At 25.5% G+C, this 26,197-nt stretch overlaps 1 protein-coding gene across 1 annotated transcript in view; it reads right to left on the reverse strand.

The window, feature by feature from the left end:
* Positions 1 to 149: 149 nt before the first annotated feature.
* LOC141289446 (uncharacterized) overlaps positions 150 to 26,197 on the reverse strand; it is a 103,038-nt gene continuing 76,990 nt past the window's right edge. Inside the window, exons 16-25 of the mRNA XM_073821540.1 lie at positions 24,877 to 24,978; positions 21,442 to 21,594; positions 16,010 to 16,096; positions 10,455 to 10,894; positions 7,350 to 7,800; positions 7,133 to 7,267; positions 5,441 to 5,485; positions 5,211 to 5,357; positions 410 to 454; positions 150 to 323 (exon numbers count right to left, since the gene is read on the reverse strand). Of these exons, the coding sequence (XP_073677641.1) occupies positions 150 to 323; positions 410 to 454; positions 5,211 to 5,357; positions 5,441 to 5,485; positions 7,133 to 7,267; positions 7,350 to 7,800; positions 10,455 to 10,894; positions 16,010 to 16,096; positions 21,442 to 21,594; positions 24,877 to 24,978 (1,779 nt within the window). The remainder of the gene's footprint in view (positions 324 to 409; positions 455 to 5,210; positions 5,358 to 5,440; positions 5,486 to 7,132; positions 7,268 to 7,349; positions 7,801 to 10,454; positions 10,895 to 16,009; positions 16,097 to 21,441; positions 21,595 to 24,876; positions 24,979 to 26,197) is intronic.

A 26,197-nucleotide genomic window follows, 5' to 3' on the forward strand; every position in this document is an offset into this window, starting at 1 on the left:
CAAAACTCAAAAACACGGATTTCTGAACATCATGTTCAATGTAGTGAGACATTTTCGTATAAAGGATGATATTAATGTTCATGCTTTGACCCTTTTAATTTCACACTTTCATGTAAAATGTTTGGCCCAATCACATGATGGTTCCTTCATCAGCCACTAGAGGGAAGCAGAAGTTTGACAGGAAGTACCTGGATCTCGTCCTGCAGTTTGAGGCTACGCTCCCGGAAGCTGTTGAGCTCCTCTTTGCCTGCGGCCGCTTCACCTTTGACCTCTTGCAGCTCCTGCAGCAGCTCCGCCGTGGACCGATCGCCCTCCTGAGACGCCTGCAGACCAAACAGCACAGGTTAAAGGTTAAAGGTCAGAGTGAGCGTCCAATCAGATGTGTGGAGATCTAGTGAAGGAGACTCACCCTGTGCAGCTGATCCTTCAGCAGAGCCATGCTCATCTCCCGCTCCTGTTCACAAAATGTTTGGTATTATTGTTTATTAACTAAACATAATTACAAATCAAAAGCTAAATAAATATTAGTACTGTAATATTTAACTGTTAACAAAACTGCAAAATCATAATACAAATATAATAAAATATTACTAAAATAAAGTCGAAATATTTTGAGAATAAAGTCAAATATTATAGGAATAAAGTCGAAACATTCAGGAATATACTTAAAATGTTACGAGAATATACTCAAACTATTTTGAGAACAAAGTCAAAACATTACTAAAATAAAGTCAAAATACTACGATAATGTACTCAAAATATTACGAGAATATACTCAAAATATTACGAAAAAAGTCCAAATATTATGAGAATAAAGTCAAAATATTACTAAAATAAAGTCAAAATATTCAGGAATATACTCAAAATGTTACGAGAATAAAGTCAAAACATTACGAAAAAAAGTCAAAATATTACTAAAATAAAGTCAAAATATTACGATAATATACTCAAAAAATTACGAGAATAAAGTCAAAACATTACGAAAAAAAGTCAAAATATTACGAGAATAAAGTCAAAATACGACGATAATATACTCAAAATATTACGATAATATACTCAAAAAATTACGAGAATAAAGTCAAAATATTATGAGAATAAAGTCAAAATAATACGAGAATAAAGTCAAAATACGACGATAATATACTCAAAATATTACGAGAATATACTCAAAATATTATGAGAATAAAGTCAAAATATTACTAAAATAAAGTCAAAATACTACGATAATGTACTCAAAATATTACGATAATATACTCAAAATATTACAAAAAAGTCCAAATATTATGAGAATAAAGTCAAAATATTACTAAAATAAAGTCAAAATATTCAGGAATATACTCAAAATGTTACGAGAATAAAGTCAAAACATTACGAAAAAAAGTCAAAATATTACTAAAATAAAGTCAAAATATTACGATAATATACTCAAAAAATTACGAGAATAAAGTCAAAACATTACGAAAAAAAGTCAAAATATTACGAGAATAAAGTCAAAATACGACGATAATATACTCAAAATATTACGATAATATACTCAAAAAATTACGAGAATAAAGTCAAAATATTATGAGAATAAAGTCAAAATATTACGAGAATAAAGTCAAAATACGACGATAATATACTCAAAATATTACGAGAATATACTCAAAATATTATGAGAATAAAGTCAAAATATTACTAAAATAAAGTCAAAATACTACGATAATGTACTCAAAATATTACGATAATATACTCAAAATATTACAAAAAAGTCCAAATATTATGAGAATAAAGTCAAAATATTACTAAAATAAAGTCAAAATACTACGATAATGTACTCAAAATATTACGAGAATATACTCAAAATATTACGAAAAAAGTCCAAATATTATGAGAATAAAGTCAAAATATTACTAAAATAAAGTCAAAATATTCAGGAATATACTCAAAATGTTACGAGAATAAAGTCAAAACATTACGAAAAAAAGTCAAAATATTACTAAAATAAAGTCAAAATATTACGATAATATACTCAAAAAATTACGAGAATAAAGTCAAAACATTACGAAAAAAAGTCAAAATATTACGAGAATAAAGTCAAAATACGACGATAATATACTCAAAATATTACGATAATATACTCAAAAAATTACGAGAATAAAGTCAAAATATTATGAGAATAAAGTCAAAATATTACGAGAATAAAGTCAAAATACGACGATAATATACTCAAAATATTACGAGAATATACTCAAAATATTATGAGAATAAAGTCAAAATATTACTAAAATAAAGTCAAAATACTACGATAATGTACTCAAAATATTACGATAATATACTCAAAATATTACAAAAAAGTCCAAATATTATGAGAATAAAGTCAAAATATTACTAAAATAAAGTCAAAATACTACGATAATGTACTCAAAATATTACGAGAATATACTCAAAATATTACGAAAAAAGTCCAAATATTATGAGAATAAAGTCAAAATATTACTAAAATAAAGTCAAAATATTCAGGAATATACTCAAAATGTTACGAGAATAAAGTCAAAACATTACGAAAAAAAGTCAAAATATTACTAAAATAAAGTCAAAATATTACGATAATATACTCAAAAAATTACGAGAATAAAGTCAAAACATAACGAAAAAAAGTCAAAATATTACGAGAATAAAGTCAAAATACGACGATAATATACTCAAAATATTACGATAATATACTCAAAAAATTACGAGAATAAAGTCAAAATATTATGAGAATAAAGTCAAAATATTACGAGAATAAAGTCAAAATACGACGATAATATACTCAAAATATTACGAGAATATACTCAAAATATTATGAGAATAAAGTCAAAATATTACTAAAATAAAGTCAAAATACTACGATAATGTACTCAAAATATTACGATAATATACTCAAAATATTACAAAAAAGTCCAAATATTATGAGAATAAAGTCAAAATATTACTAAAATAAAGTCAAAATACTACGATAATGTACTCAAAATATTACGAGAATATACTCAAAATATTACGAAAAAAGTCCAAATATTATGAGAATAAAGTCAAAATATTACTAAAATAAAGTCAAAATATTCAGGAATATACTCAAAATGTTACGAGAATAAAGTCAAAACATTACGAAAAAAAGTCAAAATATTACTAAAATAAAGTCAAAATATTACGATAATATACTCAAAAAATTACGAGAATAAAGTCAAAACATAACGAAAAAAAGTCAAAATATTACGAGAATAAAGTCAAAATACGACGATAATATACTCAAAATATTACGATAATATACTAAAAAAATTACGAGAATAAAGTCAAAATATTATGAGAATAAAGTCAAAATATTACGAGAATAAAGTCAAAATACGACGATAATATACTCAAAATATTACGAGAATATACTCAAAATATTATGAGAATAAAGTCAAAATATTACTAAAATAAAGTCAAAATACTACGATAATGTACTCAAAATATTACAAAAAAGTCCAAATATTATGAGAATAAAGTCAAAATATTACTAAAATAAAGTCAAAATACTACGATAATGTACTCAAAATATTACGAGAATATACTCAAAATATTACGAAAAAAGTCCAAATATTATGAGAATAAAGTCAAAATATTACTAAAATAAAGTCAAAATATTCAGGAATATACTCAAAATGTTACGAGAATAAAGTCAAAACATTACGAAAAAAAGTCAAAATATTACTAAAATAAAGTCAAAATATTACGATAATATACTCAAAAAATTACGAGAATAAAGTCAAAACATTACGAAAAAAAGTCAAAATATTACGAGAATAAAGTCAAAATACGACGATAATATACTCAAAATATTACGATAATATACTCAAAAAATTACGAGAATAAAGTCAAAATATTATGAGAATAAAGTCAAAATATTACGAGAATAAAGTCAAAATACGTCGATAATATACTCAAAATATTACGAGAATATACTCAAAATATTATGAGAATAAAGTCAAAATATTACTAAAATAAAGTCAAAATACTACGATAATGTACTCAAAATATTACGATAATATACTCAAAATATTACAAAAAAGTCCAAATATTATGAGAATAAAGTCAAAATATTACTAAAATAAAGTCAAAATATTCAGGAATATACTCAAAATGTTACGAGAATAAAGTCAAAACATTACGAAAAAAAGTCAAAATATTACTAAAATAAAGTCAAAATATATCGATAATATACTCAAAAAATTACGAGAATAAAGTCAAAACATTACGAAAAAAAGTCAAAATATTACGAGAATAAATTCAAAATACGACGATAATATACTCAAAATATTACGATAATATACTCAAAATATTATGAGAATAAAGTCAAAATATTACGAGAATAAAGTCAAAATACGACGATAATATACTCAAAATATTACGAGAATATACTCAAAATATTATGAGAATAAAGTCAAAATATTACTAAAATAAAGTCAAAATATTACGATAATATACTCAAAAAATTACGAGAATAAAGTCAAAATATTACTAAAATAAACTCAAAATACTACGATAATATACTCAAAATATTACGAGAATAAAGTCAAAATATTACTAAAATAAACTCAAAATACTACGATAATATACTCAAAATATTACGATAATATACTCAAAAAATTACGAGAATAAAGTCAAAATATTACTAAAATAAAGTCAAAATACTACGATAATATACTCAAAATATTACGAGAATAAAGTCAAAATATTACTAAAATAAACTCAAAATACTACGATAATATACTTAAAATATTACGATAATATACTCAAAATATTACGATAATATACTCAAAAAATTACGAGAATAAAGTCAAAATATTACTAAAATAAACTCAAAATACTACGATAATATACTCAAAAAATTACGAGAATAAAGTCAAAATATTCCGAAAAATGTCAAAATATTACGAGAATAAAGTCAAAATATTACGAAAAAAAGTCAAAATATTTCGGGAATGAAGTCGAAATATTATGAGAATAAAGTCAAAATATTATGAGAATAAAGTCAAAATATTACGAAAATAAAGTTAAAATATTTTTTAATAAAATGTTCGTTATTATTGTTTATTATTAGAACTAAACAACATAATTACAAATTAAAAGCAAAATAACTGCTACTATTGTAATATTTAACTGTAAACTCATAATACTACTATTAATTGCTGTAAAGCACTAAAGACCTGCAGCAGCTCCTGTAGTCTGACGCTCTGCTCCCTGCTGCTCTCCAGCTCCTGCTGTGTGCTGCTCACTTGACCTTTGACCTCCTGCAGCTCCTGGAGAACTTTAGCCGTCTCTGCGGCGCCGTCTTCTCGTGTGCTCGCTGAGACCTGCAGGTGACAGACGGGACATGAAGGTTTAGCGCTGAGGGGTCGGGATGTTTGGCGTGACGTGCTGAGGATTCATTCTTTACCTCGTTGAGGGCCGTCTGGAGCTGCGTGATCGTGCTCTCCTTCATCTGATGAGGAAACAACAGACATAATGATCAGAAACACGCCTGTTATAAAGTCAAAAAACAAATAAACTGAAATAAACACTTGATAAAAATAAATAAAATAAATATTAAATTAACACAGAAAAATTGTAAATTAATAAAATAATCAAAATGCTCAATAAAATAAAAAACACTAAACCTTTAAAATAAAACATACTACAAAGTAATTAAATATTAAAAATGTAAATTACAAATAAATAAAATACTATAATTTATTTTATTTTAAATATTATGAGAATAAAGTCAAAATATTACAGAAATATTACAAGAATAAAGTCAAAATATTACAGAAATATTACGAGAATAAAGTCAAAATATTACAGGAATATTACGAGAATAAAGTCAAAATATTACAGGAATATTACGAGAATAAAGTCAAAATATTACAGGAATAAAGTCAAAATATTATGAGAATAAAGTCAAAATATTACAGGCATATTACGAGAATAAAGTCAAAATATTACAGGAATATTACGAGAATAAAGTCAAAATATTACAGGAATATTACGAGAATAAAGTCAAAATATTACAAGAATAAAGTCAAAATATTATGAGAATAAAGTCAAAATATTACAGAAATATTCCGAGAATAAACTCAAAATATTACAGGAATATTACTAGAATAAAGTCAAAATATTACAGGAATATTACAAGAATAAAGTCAAAATATTACAGGAATATTACGAGAATAAAGTCAAAATATTACGAGAATAAAGTCAAAATATTATGAGAATAAAGTCAAAATATTGCAGGAATATTACGAGAATAAACTCAAAATATTATGAGAATAAAGTCAAAATATTACAGAAATATTCCGAGAATAAACTCAAAATATTACAGGAATATTACTAGAATAAAGTCAAAATATTACAGGAATATTACAAGAATAAAGTCAAAATATTACAGGAATATTACGAGAATAAAGTCAAAATATTACAGGAATATTACGAGAATAAAGTCAAAATATTACAGGAATATTACGAGAATAAAGTCAAAATATTACAGGAATATTACGAGAATAAAGTCAAAATATTACGAAAATAAAGTCAAAATATTACAGGAATATTACGAGAATAAAGTCAAAATATTACAAGAATAAAGTCGAAATACTACGAGAATAAAGTCTAAATATAACAAGAATAAATCAAAATATTACGAGAATAAAGTCAAAATATTACGAGAATAAAGTCAAAATATTATGAGAATAAAGTCAAAATATTGCAGGAATATTACGAGAATAAACTCAAAATATTATGAGAATAAAGTCAAAATATTACAGAAATATTCCGAGAATAAACTCAAAATATTACAGGAATATTACTAGAATAAAGTCAAAATATTACAGGAATATTACGAGAATAAAGTCAAAATATTACAGGAATATTACGAGAATAAAGTCAAAATATTACAGGAATATTACGAGAATAAAGTCAAAATATTACAGGAATATTACGAGAATAAAGTCAAAATATTACGAAAATAAAGTCAAAATATTACAGGAATATTACGAGAATAAAGTCAAAATATTACAAGAATAAAGTCGAAATACTACGAGAATAAAGTCTAAATATAACAAGAATAAATCAAAATATTTCGAGAATAAACCTGTACCTCGATGTCCTCCTGGAGCTTGTGGCTCAGTTCTCTGTAGCAGTTCAGCTCCTCTTTAGTGGACACAGCTTCACCTTTGACCTCCTGCAGCTCCTGCAGCAGCTCTGACAGCGACTGACCGTTCTCAACTGACACCTGCGGATATATATAAACAAAACATTTTTGGCCTGAATTGCAATCACAATTAGTCTTATATCTGAATATAGCAGTAAGGCACCTCAGTGGAGGTCTGCGGCGTGTGATGGGTTGGTTTGGTTTTCATTTGGTTCAGCAGGTCGATCATCACGGCGAGCCTCCTCTCGTACTCCATCACCTCCTCCTCTGAGCTGCACAACAGCTGCTTCTGGAGCTCCTGGTCCTTCTGCATCCCGCTCAGACCCTCCTCCAGCTCCTTCAGTCGCTCCGTCAGCAGGTTCACCTTCCCCGCGGAGGCTGGTGTCGATGCTCCGTCCTGCGCCGTGAGGCCCTCCGACAGCAGCTGCGCGCTGGGGCCTATGGCTTCTCCTGCGTGAGCCTCAGCGTGGAGCTCTTTGGTTTGCATCTGGACGGCTTCCAATTGTGCTTGACTGACCAGAACGGCAGCCACCTTCTCCCTGAGTTTCTCCTCCAGCTGGGCCACTTTAGTGTAAAGAGCCTCGGCGTCCGTTTGCGCTTGTTCCACCTTCAACCTGCACAAGTGTGAATTTTGTTAGTTTTACAACAGTCTTGGGTCCTGTGTCAAATGTCCTTTTCTTTAAAATGTAATCAACCTATCCTGTTTTATGATTTACCCTCTCGAAATCTGGCAAATGCAACCCTGAAAAACTCGCTGAGGTCTAGATTTTTTTCTCCACTTAAATGTAGCAAAATATAGCAAAATCTTCGATATAGAGAATTTTTATTTTTTAATTTTTTTTTTTTTTTACAAAGAGACTGCATCTTGATATGCTACAAAAAAAAATCTACACAAATAAAACAAAAATATATATACTAAAAAATACACTAAAAAAGTAAATAAAAAATAAAAATAAGACAAAAATACAACTTTTGAAAATTAAAAGATGACGAAATCTTACAAACCTGAAAAAAGTTAATACAAACTATAATGACATTTAATTATTAAACAATGAAATATATACACACAAAAACACACAACAAAATTACTAAAACTTTATCAAATGTCCTTTAATATTTAATCAACCTGTCCAGATTTTTTTCTCCATTTTTTTACTGAATATAGCGAAATTTTGGATATAGAGAATTTTTATTTTTAAACTACTTTTTTTTTGCCAAAGATACTGCATCTTGATATGCTAAAAATAAATCTTCACATATAAAACACACAAATATAGATATTAAAAAACACAATTAAAAAGTAATTAAATAATAAAATATGACTTTGAAATAAAAATACAACTTTTGAAAAGTCAGTCAGTGTTTAATGAGATCTATATAATCTCTAAAAAGAAAAGAAAAAAGATCATAAATTTTTTTTTTTTTTTAGTTTCCGTTACGTAAGACGTTACGTTACACTCTTGACAAACTTTGACATCTGGCAACCCAAAGCATTGAAACTCATTGAATATATATATATTTTTTGTTTTGTACTTATTGAAGAAAATATAGAGAATTTTCGGATGAAGAGTTTTTATTTTTAAACTACGTTTTTGCAGTGTCATCTTGTCTTAGTCTTGGAAATTATTTCTGTAACAAATGTAACACTAAATAGGGGAATTTACACTCGTGCAATCTGGCAACCCAAAGCATGAAAACTAGGGGTGTAACGGTTCACGGGGATGTATTGAACCGTTTGGGTACGGCCTGTTCGGTTCGGTCCACTTGCGTACCGTTTCGGTATATTTTTTTCATTAAATAATATAACTTTATTATTAGCGTGATATTAAGCGCAGCGGAACAATGTTCCTAGGCGAGTTTCCGCACGGACGCTATTGAGTGATGCACAGTAACACACGCACAGTTAAGGTGCGTTCCGATCGACAGGGTCCCTACGCAGTGTTCACTGCTCCCTACTTCCTTAGCACGGTATATCCGTTGAAGTGGACAAAGCAAATTAACGGCAGGGTCACGCAGATTATGATTTAACATAAATAAATATTGTAATTTATTTTACTTTCAAATTTAAATACATATAAAATATATATAAACGTATGTATCTAAAAAATATAGTCCAAATGTATATGTTTAGACCGTTAACAGATTAACAGATTTTTGTCGTCTTATTTCACGCACTTTTTTTCCCCACACACAGCCTATATTTAACTATCCTGTGATAACATTAAATAAAACTAGACAGAGATTCACCTCGCCAGTTTTACTTTCATTCATAAAATACAATATGCAAATGTAACATGAATCGCCATAACCATTCATAAACAATCTAATTTGTATAATGATAACAACATTTATTGCAACCGCTTCATTTCAGAGCCGTAAAAAATATTATGTAAAATATCACCCAAATGTGTCGCTTTTATTTATTTTATGCAAGAATTCTATTGTGTATTGGCAGCTTTTCAAAATAAAGATTTTGTAAGTTCTTATTATTTTGTACCGAAAATGAACCGAACCGAGCTCTCCAAGACACTGTACCGAACCGAATACGCTTTTAGCGTACCGTTACACCCCTAATGAAAACTCACTGAATATTCAGTTTTGTTTTTGTTGAAGAAAATACAGAGAAATTTGGGATGGAGAGTTTTTATTTTTAAACTTGATTTTAGCTGCATTTTTTTTTGTCAACAATACTGCATATCTCGATATTGTCACATTTATTCCATTTAATAATGTCAGTGTTATCTTGTCTTAGTCCTGAATGTTTTTCTTTTAACAAATGTAACACTAAATAGGGGGATTTACACGCATGACATCTGGCAACCCAAAGCTGCATTATTTTTTTTTTTTAATCTCGATATTGTCACAGTTTGCATTTAATAATGTCAGTGTTATCTTGTCTTAGTCCTGAATGTTTTTCTTTTAACAAATGTAACACTAAATAGGGGGATTTACACGCATGACATCTGGCAACCCAAAGCTGCATTTTTTTTTTTTTTAATCTCGATATTGTCACAGTTTGCATTTAATGATGTCAGTGTCATCTTGTCTTAGTCTTGGATTTATTATTTTATTATTATTATTATTTTTTTTTTTTACAAATTTAACACTAAATAGGGGATTTACACTCTTGACATCTGGCAACCCAAATTCAAATTTTTAGTTTTGAGTTATATTATTTTAATGAACTACATTTTAGGTGTTCTCATCAGCAGTACTGCATGCTAGGAGTATTTTCAGCACAGTTTTGTTAAGTGTAATGAACACTAACCTGCACGCGCACAGCTCCGAGTCCTTCTCCTCCACACTGGTCTCCAGCTCCTCCACACGGAGACTCAAGCTCATCACCCTGGACGCTGCGCTCTCCTCCAGAGCCTGAACCTGAGCCTGGACCACCACAAACGCGGCGGTCTTCTCCTCCAGCTGCGCCACCGTCTCCTCCTGCAGACGCTGGTATCGGCTCTTGAGTGTGTCCAGCTCTGCGGTGACCTCGTCCATCTTCTGCTTCATCTCGTCGTACTCGTCCTTGGCCTCGTCCTGCTGCTGCTGCTTGTGCTCGATGTGCGTCAGCTCCTGCTGGAGTTTGTCGATGACGGCGTTCAGCTGCTCCGCTTCCTCCTCGCTGTTCCTCTTCAGACGCTCCTGCTCGCTCCGCAGACACTCCACCTGCGCCTCCAGATCTCGGAGAACCTCGTCCTTCTCCTCCACCATCTGCAGACCAACACATGAACTCAGAGGACATTCGCTTTTCATTCGCTTCGGGTTTAAACTGAGAGGATTGCTCAATCGCTCGCCCAAGAATGGAAATCATGTAGCATGGCGTTCCAACTCAGGATTATTTTATGTTTGGTCAAATGTCTGAGCTGCTGTTTATTAAATTATATTAATTATTAATAATTAAAGTAATCGTACATATAATTTTTTTTTTCAATTTATTTATTTATTCTGGATTTAATTTTAACTGTGATTTTTTTCCCCCCATAAATTTTCATTTTATTTTATTTTGTTCATTATATTCTGTAATTCTGTTTTCCATTAACAGTTTAATTTTTTATGTTATAATAACAAAAATCATATTTAATAAATGCATATATATATATATATATATATATATAGATGCATTTATTAGATATGCTTTTTGATTTTTATAACATAAAAAAATTCAACTGTTAATGGAAAACAAATAAAATTACATTATAATAAATAAAAAAACTAATAAAATAATAAAACTTAAACTTTTAATAGATTGTTGTTAAATTGTAACAAACATTACATTTTAAGAGCCCTATAAAACATTTTATTTTTATTTTAAATTCCACTTTATTTCCCCTAATTCTGTTAATGATTTAATGTTTTATTATGTTATAATAATCAAAAAGTATGTCTAATAAATGTAATGTTTAATAATACATTTTTATTTACTTATTTACTCATTTAATTTTGAAATGTTTTTCTAAAGTAATTTTATTGTTTCAAATGGTTATATTTTTATATAATGTTATTTTTTCCACAAATTCCATTTTTCCCCCCTAATTCTGTTTTCCATTTTAATGTTTTAATTTTTTTGTATATGTATATTTTGTGTATATATTGTATATACACTGTTATAATAATCAAAAAGTATGTCTAATAAATGTAATGTTTAATAATACATTTTTATTGATTTACTTAATTTTGAAATGCTTTTAATCTCATTGGATTTTTATAAATTCAGTTTTTTATTTTTATTTTATGAAATAATTTTTTTTTTTTCAAATTCCATTTCATTTCCCCTAATTCTGTTTTCCATTTTAATGTTTTTATTTGTTGTTATGTTATAATAATCAAAATGTATGTTGTTTATTAATTTTTTTTATCTAATGTTGAAATGTTTTTAATGTAATTTTATTGTTTCAATTTTTCTTAAATGTTACTTTTTCCAAATTCCATTTTATTGCCCCTAATTCTGTTTTCCATTTTTTAATGTTTTATTTTTTTTATATGTTATAATAATCAAAAAGTATATCTAATAATAATAATTTTTTTTTTTTAAACAGGGTGCTATGAAATATAAAAAAAAATTACAGTATTTTTGTGTCATCTGCATTTATAAAAATCAACTAAAGGCATAAAACAATTATGTAAAACAATTAAATTAACCTTTGAATATGTAATCAAATGATAATGTAACAATTCCTGTATTAACGAGTTCATGGTTCATTAAGGAATATAGAGCATGAGTCACATCAATTATTATATTATCAGACTTTCAGCATTTGAAAAACAGAAGCTCAGACACTCTGCATAAAAACTTGATGTGTATTTCACAGAAAATAAATAATACTGGGTTGGAAGAAAATGAATGTGAGTTAATGATGACAAATCATTCATTTCTGAACATATACTGCTTTAAAATACCAAAAGGATACTTAAATGTAATCATTGCAATATTAACTGTATTCATTAGAATCACAGGTAATCTGACCTGTTTAAGTGTGTTTGTAAGATTGAGGAATTCATGGCACTTTCTTTATCCGTGAAAACACCCTTTGACTCAGATATAGATGAGTGCTGCAATAAATTCCTCTAGCAATATTTCATCCAGATATAAACAGTCTGTCATCATCAGCCCAACAAAAATTAGACAATAAACCGGCTGTTCTCTTTCATACAGTGAATATCTACAGAGACCCGGAGATGCAGAAAACCGGAGCAAATCAGACATCAAATATAGAGCATGGTTACTACAAATAACTGAAAGTAAAATAAATACTTTAAATAAAAATTATATAAACATATTTTAACAAAAAAACAAAACCTAACCTTGAAATATAGAGCATGGCAGGGTTATTATAAATAATTAAAACAAAAAACTATAGACATTTTAACAAAAAATAATTAAACTGAAATATAGAGCATGACAAGTTTATTATAAATATAATATATATCATTAAAACTAAACTAATATATATTTAAATAAAATAAATTAAATTAAATTAATAAAAACTACAGACATATTTTAACAAAAAAACAACAACTTTGAAATATAGAGCATGGCAGGATTATTATTATTATTTATTATTATTATTTATTATTATTAAGTAACTAAAACAAAAAACTTTCAATAAAAAAAATATGAAAACTATAGACATATTTAAAAAAAAATTAAATAAATTTTGAAATATAGAGCATGGCAGGATTATTATTTATTATTATTAAGTAACTAAAACAAAAAACTTTCAATAAAAAAATATATTAAAACTATAGACATATGTAAAAAATAAATAAATAAATTTTGAAATATAGAGCATGGCAGGATTATTATTATTTATTATTAAGTAACTAAAACAAAAAACTTTCAATAAAAAAATATATTAAAACTATAGACATATTTAAAAAATAAATAAATAAATTTTGAAATATAGAGCATGGCAGGATTAGTATTATTTATTATTATTAAGTAACTAAAACAAAAAACTTTCAATAAAAAAATATGAAAACTATAGACATATTTTTTAAAAATTAAATAAATTTTGAAATATAGAGCATGGCAGGGTTATTATAAATAATTAAAACAAAAATAAAAACTTAATAAAATAAATAAAAACTATAGACATTTTAACAAAAAATAATTAAACTGAAATATAGAGCATGACAAGTTTACTAAACTAATATATATTTAAATAAAATCAATTAAATTAATAAAAACTACAGACATATTTTAACAAAAAAACAACAACTTTGAAATATAGAGCATGGCAGGATTATTATTATTATTTATTATTATTATTAAGTAACTAAAACAAAAAACTTTCAATAAAAAAAATATGAAAACTATAGACATATTTAAAATAAATAAATAAATAAATTTTGAAATATAGAGCATGGCAGGATTATTATTATTTATTATTATTATTAAGTAACTAAAACAAAAAACTTTCAATAAAAATATATATTAAAACTATTGACATTTTTAAAAAATAAAATAAATTTTGAAATATAGAGCATGGCAGGGTTATTATAAATAATTAAAACAAAAATAAACACTTAGTAAAATTAATAAAAACTATAGACATTTTAACAAAAAATAATTAAACTGAAATATAGAGCATGACAAGTTTACTAAACTAATATATATTTAAATAAAATAAATTAAATTAATAAAAACTACAGACATATTTTAACAAAAAAAAAACAACAACTTTGAAATATAGAGCATGGCAGGATTATTATTATTATTTATTATTATTAAGTAACTAAAACAAAAAACTTTCAATAAAAAAAATATATTAAAACTATAGACATATTTTTAAAAAATTAAATAAATTTTGAAATATAGAGCATGGCAGGATTATTATAAATAATTAAAACAAAAATAAACACTTAGTAAAATTAATAAAAACTATAGACATTTTAACAAAAAATAATTAAACTGAAATATAGAGCATGACAAGTTTACTAAACTAATATATATTTAAATAAAATAAATTAAATTAATAAAAACTACAGACATATTTTAACAAAAAAAACAACAACTTTGAAATATAGAGCATGGCAGGATTATTATTATTATTTATTATTATTACTATTAAGTAACTAAAACAAAAAACTTTCAATAAAAAAATATGAAAACTATAGACATATTTAAAAAAAATTTAATAAATTTTGAAATATAGAGCACAGCAGGATTATTATTATTTATTATTATTAAGTAACTAAAACAAAAAACTTTCAATAAAAAATATACTAAAACTATTGACATATTTTTAAAAAATTAAATAAATTTTGAAATATAGAGCATGGCAGGGTTATTATAAATAATTAAAACAAAAATAAACACTTAGTAAAATTAATAAAAACTATAGACATTTTAACAAAAAATAATTAAACTGAAATATAGAGCATGACAAGTTTACTAAACTAATATATATTTAAATAAAATAAACTAAATTAATAAAAACTACAGACATATTTTAACAAAAAAACAACAACAACTTTGAAATATAGAGCATGGCAGGATTATTATTACTATTTATTATTATTATTAAGTAACTAAAACAAAAAACTTTCAATAAAAAAATATGAAAACTATAGACATATTTTTAAAAAAATAAATAAATTTTGAAATATAGAGCATGACAAGCTTATTATAGTTAACTGAAAAATTTCATAAAAGTAAAAAAACCTCCATAGACATGTTTAAAAAATAAATAAACTAATAAAAATGACACAGACACAGATTTACTATAACAAAAATGAAAATGAAAACCAAAGCTATATGGACTTGTTTTAAAATAATATTCTGGCTTTTTCCATGTCATTTTAACAGCATACATCTCATTTACTTTCACTGTCTGGAAAAGAGCAGCCTGGACATTCTCCTAAACATCTTATTTCATCATCCACAAACACAAAAGATGAGTTTTTCCTGTTTGGTTGAACTATGGTGTTTAGCAGCAGGGTGTGAGACGAGCTCAAATAAAGCACACTGCAGAACAAAAGACAAAAAACACACCAAACCACATCAAAACAACAAACTGATGAGCAAATCCACAGGATCTGAAGCAGGCGTTTCCATTCCATCAAAAGACGGATGAACCTGTTTGCTCTGAATGACAATAAACCCATCCAGTTTAAAGACTGCAATCAGCTCATGAATCAACTCTTTGCAGTCTTTAAACACAAGCTGATGTGTTTTGCCATCTGCGTCAACCAAAACTGGCAAAAGACATGAGATGCACCAAAAGAGACAGAAGAAACACAGACAGACAGACACACGCAGGTTTGACGGAGCGGCTGTAGGCACATGTGTGTGTGATTGATCCACACATATGTACACCACTTTACCTCTTGATCAGGCTCTGTTCCCGTGTGCTGACGGTTAGCCAGCTGTTGGTTTAGGACGGCTATCTGCCTGTCCTTCTCCTCCAACACCTTCAAGAGTTAAACATCATCACATGACTCTGCATTGAGGACAGTGGGGTCTGATTTAGGCTGCGGCCAGAGCTAAGATTAGCGGCCAGATCCAGATTCAGACTCAACTGTTCACTCTTTTAATCTGGTCTAGATGTGAATGATTCATCATATGATGTTATCAAGAAAAAATGTTTTGAAAAATGAGTTAATAGCTTCATCAGAAACAATTTAGAACTGTGTTAAAAATATATCTAACATTATATTGTTAGAGCCCTACAAAACCTTTATTTTTTAACAAAATTGTAACTATTTTCATTCAAATTCAGGTTTTTTTTAAGAATTCTGTTTTACACAATTTACAGTAACATATTTTTCTCCAAATTCTATTTTGTTCCTCCACAAATTAAAATTTTATTTTTCCAGAATTCAATTTTTTTTTTTTTTTTTTACAAAATTTACAATAAAATTGCACTTATTTTCCCCCAAATTCATTTTTTTTTGCTCCATAGATTAAATTATTTTTCCAGAATTCTTTTTTTTTTTTTTTTTTACAAATTTTTCAATAAAATTGTAATTATTTTCTCCCAAATCCCCTCCACATTTTATTTTTAGGGTTGTTCCGATTCCGATACTAGAACTGTATTAAAAATATATCTAGCATATTGTTAGAGCCCTACAAAACCTTTATTTTTTAACAAAATTGTAACTATTTTCATTCAAATTCAGGTTTTAAGAATTCTGTTTTACACCATTTACAGTAACATATTTTTCTCCAAATTCTTTTTTGTTCCTCCACAAATTCAATTTTTATTTTTCCAGAATTCAAATGTTTTTTTTTGTTGTTTTTTTTTACAAAATTTACAATAAAATTGCACTTATTTTCCCCCAAATTCATTTTTTTTTTGCTCCATAGATTAAATTATTTTTCCAGAATTCTTTTTTTTTTTTTTTTTTTTTTTTTTTACACATTTTTCAATAAAATTGTAATTATTTTCTCCCAAATCCCCTCCACATTTTATTTTTAGGGTTGTTCCGATTCCGATACTAGAACTGTATTAAAAATATATCTAGCATATTGTTAGAGCCCTACAAAACCTTTATTTTTTAACTAAATTGTAACTATTTTCATTCAAATTCAGGTTTTAAGAATTCTGTTTTACACAAATTTACAGTAACATATTTTTCTCCAAATTCTTTTTTGTTCCTCCACAAATTAAATTTTTATTTTTCCAGAATTCAATTTTTTTTTTTTTTTACAAAATTTACAATAAAATTGCACTTATTTTCCCCCAAATTCATTTTTTTTTGCTCCATAGATTAAATTATTTTTCCAGAATTTTTTTTTTTTTTTTTTTTTTTTTTTTTACAAATTTTTCAATAAAATTGTAATTATTTTCTCCCAAATCCCCTCCACATTTTATTTTTAGGGTTGTTCCGATTCCGATACTAGAACTGTATTAAAAATATATCTAGCATATTGTTAGAGCCCTACAAAACCTTTATTTTTTAACAAAATTGTAACTATTTTCATTCAAATTCAGGTTTTAAGAATTCTGTTTTACACCATTTACAGTAACATATTTTTCTCCAAATTCTTTTTTGTTCCTCCACAAATTCAATTTTTATTTTTCCAGAATTCAAATGTTTTTTTTTGTTGTTTTTTTTACAAAATTTACAATAAAATTGCACTTATTTTCCCCCAAATTCATTTTTTTTTTGCTCCATAGATTAAATTATTTTTCCAGAATTCTTTTTTTTTTTTTTTTTTTTTTTACAAATTTTTCAATAAAATTGTAATTATTTTCTCCCAAATCCCCTCCACATTTTATTTTTAGGGTTGTTCCGATTCCGATACTAGAACTGTATTAAAAATATATCTAGCATATTGTTAGAGCCCTACAAAACCTTTATTTTTTAAACAAAATTGTAACTATTTTCATTCAAATTCAGTTTTTTTTTAAGAATTCTGTTTTACACAATTTACAGTAACATATTCTTCTCCAAATTCTATTTTGTTCCTCCACAAATTCAATTTTTGTTTTTCCAGAATTCTATGTTTTACAAAATTATTTTCCTCTAAATTCTGTTTTTGTTTCTCCACAAATTAAGTTTTATTTTCCCAGAATTTTAGGGAAGTTTTTCTGTTTTTTTTTTTTTTTTCAGTTCTTTTTTACTGTTTATTGTTCTGTTTTCAGTTTTAATTAATAACTTTTTAATATTCAAAAAGCATACAAGATAAATTTAATCTTTAATCATTTAATAATTTACAGTATAATTGAAATTATTTTCCCCCAAATTCAGTTTTTTTCTGCACAAATTAATTTTTTTCCCATAATTCAGTTTTACAAAATTTACAATAAAATTTTAAGTATTTTTCTCCAAATTCTATTTTGTTCCTCCACAAATTCAATTTTTGTTTTTCCAGAACTCTATGTTTTACAAAATTATTTTCCCCTAAATTCTGTTTTTGTTTCTCCACAAATTAAGTTTTATTTTCCCAGAATTTTAGGGAAGTTTTTCTGTTTTTTTTTTTTTTTTTTCAGTTCTTTTTTACCGTTTATTGTTCTGTTTTCAGTTTTAATTAACTTTTTAATATTCAAAAAGCATACATGATAAATTTAATCTTTAATCATTTAATAATTTACAGTATAATTGAAATTATTTTCCCCCAAATTCAGTTTTTTTTCTGCACAAATTAATCTTTTTTCCCAGAACTCTATGTTTTACAAAATTATTTTCTCCTAAATTCTGTTTTTGTTTCTCCACAAATTAAGTTTTATTTTCCCAGAATTTTGTGTTTTCTATTGGGAGTTTTTCTGGTTTTGTTTTAATGCTTCATTTACTATTTAATAATAAAAAAAAGCATAGCTAATAAATTTAATCTTTAATCATTTAATAATTTACAACTTAATTGTACTTATTATCCCCCTTTTCCCCCCACAAATTTAATTAAAATTTTCCATAATTCTGTTTCGTCTCCGCAAATATAATTTAATTTTTCCAGGATTGTGTGTTTTACAAAATGTACAATAAAATTGTACTTATTTCCCCCAAATTCTATTTTGTTCCTCCACAAATTAAATTTTATTTTTTCAGAATTCTTTTTTTTAAACAAAATTTACAATAAAATTGTAATTATTTTCCCCCAAAAACAAATTTTTTGCTCCATAAATTTAATTATTTTTCCAGAAATCTGTTTTTTTTTTTTTTTACAAAATTGTCAATAAAATTTTAATTATTTTCCCCCAAATCCCCTCCACATTTTATTTTTGCAGAATTCTGTTTTTACAAAATTTACAATAAAATTGTAATTATTTCCCCCCAAATTATTTTTTTTGCTCCATAAATTAAATTTTATTTTTCCAGAATTTTTTATTTCTCCAGAATTCTCTTTTATAAAATCTACAATAAAATTGTACTTATTTTCCCCAAATTCAGTTTTTTCCTCCACAAATTCAATTTTATTTTTCCAGAATTTTTTTCTGTTTTCCATTTGAGTTTCTCCAGAATTTTTTTTTATGCTTTATTCACTTTTTAATAATAAAAAAGGATACCTAACAAATTTTATCTTTATTTAATCTTAATTTTATATCTTTTTATTTTTATTTTCTCCACAAATTCATATATCGTCTTCCCTTTGTATTATGTTGATTTTCTGGCAGATATTTGTATTGTATTAATATTTTATATTTTGTTTATGCTGACTTCAATAAAACATTAACATGTTCACACACACATACATATAGAAATATACATATATATGAGACAGACAGAATGAGAGGTGCACTGCAAAAAAATATTTGGTCTTGTTTTCCAGCACAAATATCAATTTGTTTTGTAAATCAAGATGCATCAACTTGAGAAGCAAAATGGCACCATATATGCTTAATTTAATGATAAATATCTGTCAAAGAGGCCAGAAAAATAATAAAATATAATAATAAACTTATATAAACTTAATAATACTACATAATAAAATAAAACAACAACCTTTAATAAAATAAAATAAAAGCTTAACTTTAACGAATGCATTTTTCATGAAATTAATCAATACATTAATAACATTTACAATAAAATTAATAATTTAAGAACAAATATCGGTCAAAGAGGCCAGAACTAAGAAAAAGTAATAAACTTAAATAATAATAATTATAATAATAATAAATACAAATTAACTAAACTAATAATAAAATAAAACAACAACCTTTAATAAAATAAAAAAAATAAAATAAAAATAAACTAATAAAATAAAACAACAACCTTTAATAATATAAAATAAATAAAATTAAAATAAATTAATAATAAAATAAAACAACAACCTTTAATAAAATAAAATAAAAAAAATAAAAATAAACTAATAAAATAAAACAACAACCTTTAATAAAATAAAATAAATAAAATAAAAATAAATTAATAATAAAATAAAACAACAACCTTTAATAAAATAAAATAAAAAAATAAAAATAAACTAATAAAATAAAACAACAACCTTTAATAAAATAAAATAAATAAAATAAAAATAAATTAATAATAAAATAAAACAACAACCTTTAATAAAATAAAATAAATAAAATAAAAATAAATTAATAATAAAATAAAACAACCTTTAATAAAATAAAATAAAAAAATAAAAATAAACTAATAAAATAAAACAACAACCTTTAATAAAATAAAATAAATAAAATAAAAATAAACTAATAATAAAATAAAACAACCTTTAAAAAATAAAATAAGAAAATAATAAACTTTAAAGAATGCATATTTAATAAAATTAATTAATTCAGTACATTTACAATAAAATTAATAAAATAAAAATGTTTTTTTCCCCTTTTGATTAAGTTTACTTTCCTGACCCCATTGGCAGATATTTATTCTTGTCTTAAACTTAATTTCGATTTATTTTTCTTTAATATCTCACGTGTTTGTGCTTTCATCTTGATTTATATGTTAAAATATTAGTATTGGAATACAAGACAAAAACTCCAAACAAGAAAATATTTTCCATGTGACGACTGTCTGAAAGAGGCATTAATAAATACACATAATATATAAAATTGAACTAAAGCGAACTGACAATAAAATGAAGGCCTGTTCACAACACAGGCGATTAATATAATATACAACAACTCAAATATAATGATAACGACAGAGGAACGACATGATTGGAACCACTTTGAAAGTGTTTTTGTCCAGCTGATGAATAATAACAACACTAACAGCCAATCAGAATCCAGAGCATTTAAAGAGACAGAGCACTTCTAATAAACAGAATGTGACCGTCCGTTAGTGCAGCTGCTAATACAGTCATTGTTCTTGATGTGAACAAAACCAAAACCAAAGAAGCTGCAGAGAGAGAGACGCACCTGTGCGAGTCGGGCCTGAGCCTGCAGGTCCTGCTGATGGCTGCTGATCTCCTTCCTCTGGATCTCCAGCTGCATGTGGAGCTGATTCACCTCCTCGCTCTTGTTCTCCAGCTCCTCACGGAACTGCTCCAGCTGCTCCTCCAGATTCACGATCTGCACACAAACACACAAGCACATCACTATTACACAACAATAATAACACTTACCACTATTTTTCTTCCATGCTTTAATTTTAACAATAAATCCTTGTTGTGCAGCACTTCATTTGCTTAATTTTTTAAATTTAAATATTTAAATTTAAAGTTACTTTTTTTTTTTTTTTTTTTTTTTTCAAACATTCAGTAACTACAAATCATTTCTGAAAAAAAAAACTTTTTATAAGGCACTTGACATGCTTTTTGGTTATAAATGGAAATAAAACTGAAAAAAAAAAAAAAGATTTCGTAAGGACTTAAAATGCATTTTTAAAATTACTTTTAATGAATTGTTGTTAAAATGTATAATAAGGATGATTTTAGTTAAGTATTGTTTATTGTTTTTATTAGGATCCCCATTAGCGGCCCGTTTAATGGCAGCTAGTCTTCCTGGGGTCCTCTTTAAAAAATTCACAACATAAAATTACACAAAACAGTGACAACGCAAATTACAATCAAGAAAGTTCAATTACATTTAAAATATTACCAGGTGAAAGAATATTTGAGACATGCTTTTTGATTACGACAACTTAATTGAACCAGAATTTTTTTTTAATGGAAACAAAATGAATATGAGGGGAAAAATGTATATAATTTGGGAGAAAAATGACTGATTATGATTACTGACATGTTTTTAGATGACTTGATTTTAATTTAACCATTAAAACAGAACTCAGAAAAAAATCAGAAATTCAGATTTCAAAAAATAAGATGTTAGGGCAATAAATAAAACTGATGTCTTGAAAAATTTTTAAAAAGTAATTTTTTGTTCGGTTCTTGTGTAATTGTGCACATTTCATGATTTATGATTACTGACATGCTTTTGATTATTAGACTAATTTAACCATTAAAACGGAACAGAAAAATTGTGAAAAATGAAAACAAAGTCTTTGAAAATTTTTTATTTTTTTTGTTAAAATCTTGTTTAATTGTGTATATTTATATATTTATATTTATTTATATATGTATGATTACTGACATGCTTTTTGATTACTAAGAAAAAAAAATGTAAAAAAATAAAAAAATAGATTTTAGGGCAAAAAAAATTATATTTGAAAAATTTTAAATGCTATTTTTGTTAAATTCTTGTGTAATTATGTAAATGTCGTGCTTTTTGATTACTAGACTGTAACTTAACCATTAAAACGAGAGAAAAAGAGAGATTTTATGGCAAAAAATAAAGCAGATTTTTTTTTAGGAAAATCTAAAATTTTCTTATTTTTATAAATTCTTGTTAAACTTTCGTGTTTTCAGTGAATTAAATGTGCTTCTTACTAAAGATTTTTAGATTTTTAAACGGAGCACATAAAAATTCTGGGAAAAAAAGGTTTTAGGGCAAGAAATAAAACTGACTAATAAAAAGTTCTTTTGTTTTATAAATTCTTGTTGAAATGTCTAAGTTTTGTGTTTTCAGTTAATTTAATTTGCTTTCTGCTTACTAAAGATTTTTAGATTTTTGTTAAATTGTTGTTTAATTGTGTATATTTATATATATATATATATATATATATATATATATATATATATATATGTATGATTACTGACATGCTTTTTGATTACTACGAAAGAAAATGTAAACAATAAAAAAAATATATCTCTATATTTTGTGTTTTCAGTTAATCAAATGTGCTTTCTTCTTACTAAAGATTTTTAGATTTTTAAACGGAATTCAGAAAAATTCTGAAAAAGAAAAAAAAGAGAAAAAAAGGTTTTAGGGCAAAAAATAAAACTAAAATAAACTAAAATAAAACTGAATTTTTTTTTTAGAGTAAATTCTGGTTGAAATGTCTATATTTTGTGTTTTCAGTTAATCAAATGTGCTTTCTTCTTACTAAAGATTTTTAGATTTTTAAACGGAATTCAGAAAAAAATCTGAAAAATATATAAAATAAAATAAAAAGGTTTTAGGGCAAAAAATAAAACTAAAACAAACTAAAATAAAACAGAATTTTTTTTTTTTTTTTTAGAAATTCTGGTTGAAATGTCTATATTTCGTGTTTTCAGTTAATTAAATGTGCTTTCTTACTACATTTTTTTTTATTTTTAACCAGAACGCGGAAAAATTCTGAAAAGGAAAAAAAAAGAAAAAGGTTTTAGGGCAAAAAATTAAAACTAAAATAAACTAAAATAAAACAGAATTTTATTTTTTTTTAGAAATTCTGGTTGAAATGTCTATATTTCGTGTTTTCAGTTAATCAAATGTGCTTTCTTACTAAAATTTTTTTGATTTTTAACCAGAACGCGGAAAAATTCTGAAAAGGAAAAAAAAAAGAAAAAGGTTTTAGGGCAAAAAATTAAAACTAAAATAAACTAAAATAAAACTGAATTTTTTTTTTATAGTAAATTCTGGTTGAAATGTCTATATTTTGTGTTTTCAGTTAATCAAATGTGCTTTCTTCTTACTAAAGATTTTTAGATTTTTAAACGGAATTCAGAAAAAAATCTGAAAAATATATAAAATAAAATAAAAAGGTTTTAGGGCAAAAAATAAAACTAAAACAAACTAAAATAAAACAGATTTTTTTTTTTTTTTTTAGAAATTCTGGTTGAAATGTCTATATTTCGTGTTTTCAGTTAATCAAATGTGCTTTCTTCTTACTAAGGATTGTTAGATTTTCAAACGGAATTCAGAAAAAAATCTGAAAAATGTAAAAAAAAAAAAAATAAATAAATAAAGAAAAAGGTTTTAGGGCAAAAAAATAAAACTAAAATAAACTAAAATAAAACAGAATTTTTTTTTTTTTTTTTTAGAAATTCTGGTTGAAATGTCTATATTTCGTGTTTTCAGTTAATCAAATGTGCTTTCTTCTTACTAAGGATTGTTAGATTTTCAAACGGAATGCAGAAAAAAATCTGAAAAATGTAAAAAAAATAAATAAATAAATAAAGAAAAAGGTTTTAGGGCAAAAAATAAAACTAAAATAAACTAAAATAAAACAAATTTTTCACGAAAAATCAAAAATATCAAAAATTATGTTGTTCTACACTACCCATAATAATCGCTGTTACCATAGAAACCACAACGAAGAGGTATTAGAGACATTAGTGAGCATGTGTTAATATGGGATGTTTAAGTGTAAACAACAACATTACTTTTCTTTACTGAAAAGTTACTTTGAGCTCACTATAAAAACCTAAAGTGAAGAGCACTACATAGTAATAAAATCACATGTTGATACACGAGGCAATCTGTGTGATGCATGAGTGCTTATAGAGGAATGGGTGAGGTGACAGGAAGTACCTCTTTCTCCTTCCTGTCCAGAGCCTCTCTCTCCGTCTGCAGCTGTGCCTCCAGTGTGACGTCTCCTCGACTCGCCATCGACACATGCTGAACCTCCTCCACCTACACACACACAAACAATGTGTTTACATGACATCTGACTGTCTGTCGTGTGTTTTCTGAACACAAGAACACAGATAAAATAAACAAACACATCCAATCTGCATCAGGTGACTCATACGGTTTAGAAAAAATATATAATATATATAGTTTTGCAGTTCACAATTAGACAGCACCCAGCTATACGTAATAACAACAACGACTATAATAATAAAATAATAATAATGACTAAAATAATAATAATTTTTAAAATGTAAAGGTTGAACAAGAATAATATCATAATAGTTATAATATTATCAACATTAAAAAATAAAACTGTCTATTAAAATAATAATATTAGTAATTAAAATAAAAAGTTGAATTAAAACAATAACAATGAAAAGATTAAAATGTAAAAAAAAGAAAAAAAAGTTAAATAATTACAAAATAAAGATAAAATAAAATGACAAAATAACAAAATTCTAAATAAAAAAACAAACAACAAAATAATAATAATAAAATTATATTATTCTAAATAAAATGCCTGACAACAAAATAATAATGATGACTAAAATAATAATTATTTTAAAAGTGTAAAGTTTGAACAAGAATAATATCATAATAATAAATCATAATAATAACCGTTATAATATTATCAACATTAAAAAATAAATCAGTCCATTGACATAATATTAGTAATCAAAATAAAAAGTTCAAATAAAACAATAATAAAAACATTAAAATGTAAAAAAAGAAAAAAATGAAAAGAAAAAAGTTAAATAATTACAAAATAAAAATAAAATGACAAAATAACAAAATTCTAAATAAAAAAACAAACAACAAAATAATAATAATAAAATAATTATATTATTCTAAATAAAATGCCTGACAACAAAATAAATGATGACTAAAATAAGAATTATTTTAATAGTGTAAAAGTTGAACAAGAATATCATAACCATAAATCCTAAAAATAACAGTGATAATATTATCAATATTAAAAACAACAGTCTAATGGCAAAATAATAATAGTAGTAATCAAAATAAAACGTTAAATTAAAACAATAACAATAAAAACATTTCCATAACAAATTAATATTAATAAATATTTATTTATTTGTATATTACCCTTTTAGAACTCAAGGTCACATAAAAAGCAATGTGAAAAAATAACATTTTCCAAATTTTAGCATGTTGAGTGTGAGCTGTGACTCCCAGTAACACACTTAAAATATCAAAGATT

Source organism: Garra rufa, chromosome 17, assembly GCF_049309525.1.
Source record: "Garra rufa chromosome 17, GarRuf1.0, whole genome shotgun sequence".
In the NCBI taxonomy this organism is placed as follows: Eukaryota; Metazoa; Chordata; class Actinopteri; order Cypriniformes; family Cyprinidae; genus Garra; species Garra rufa.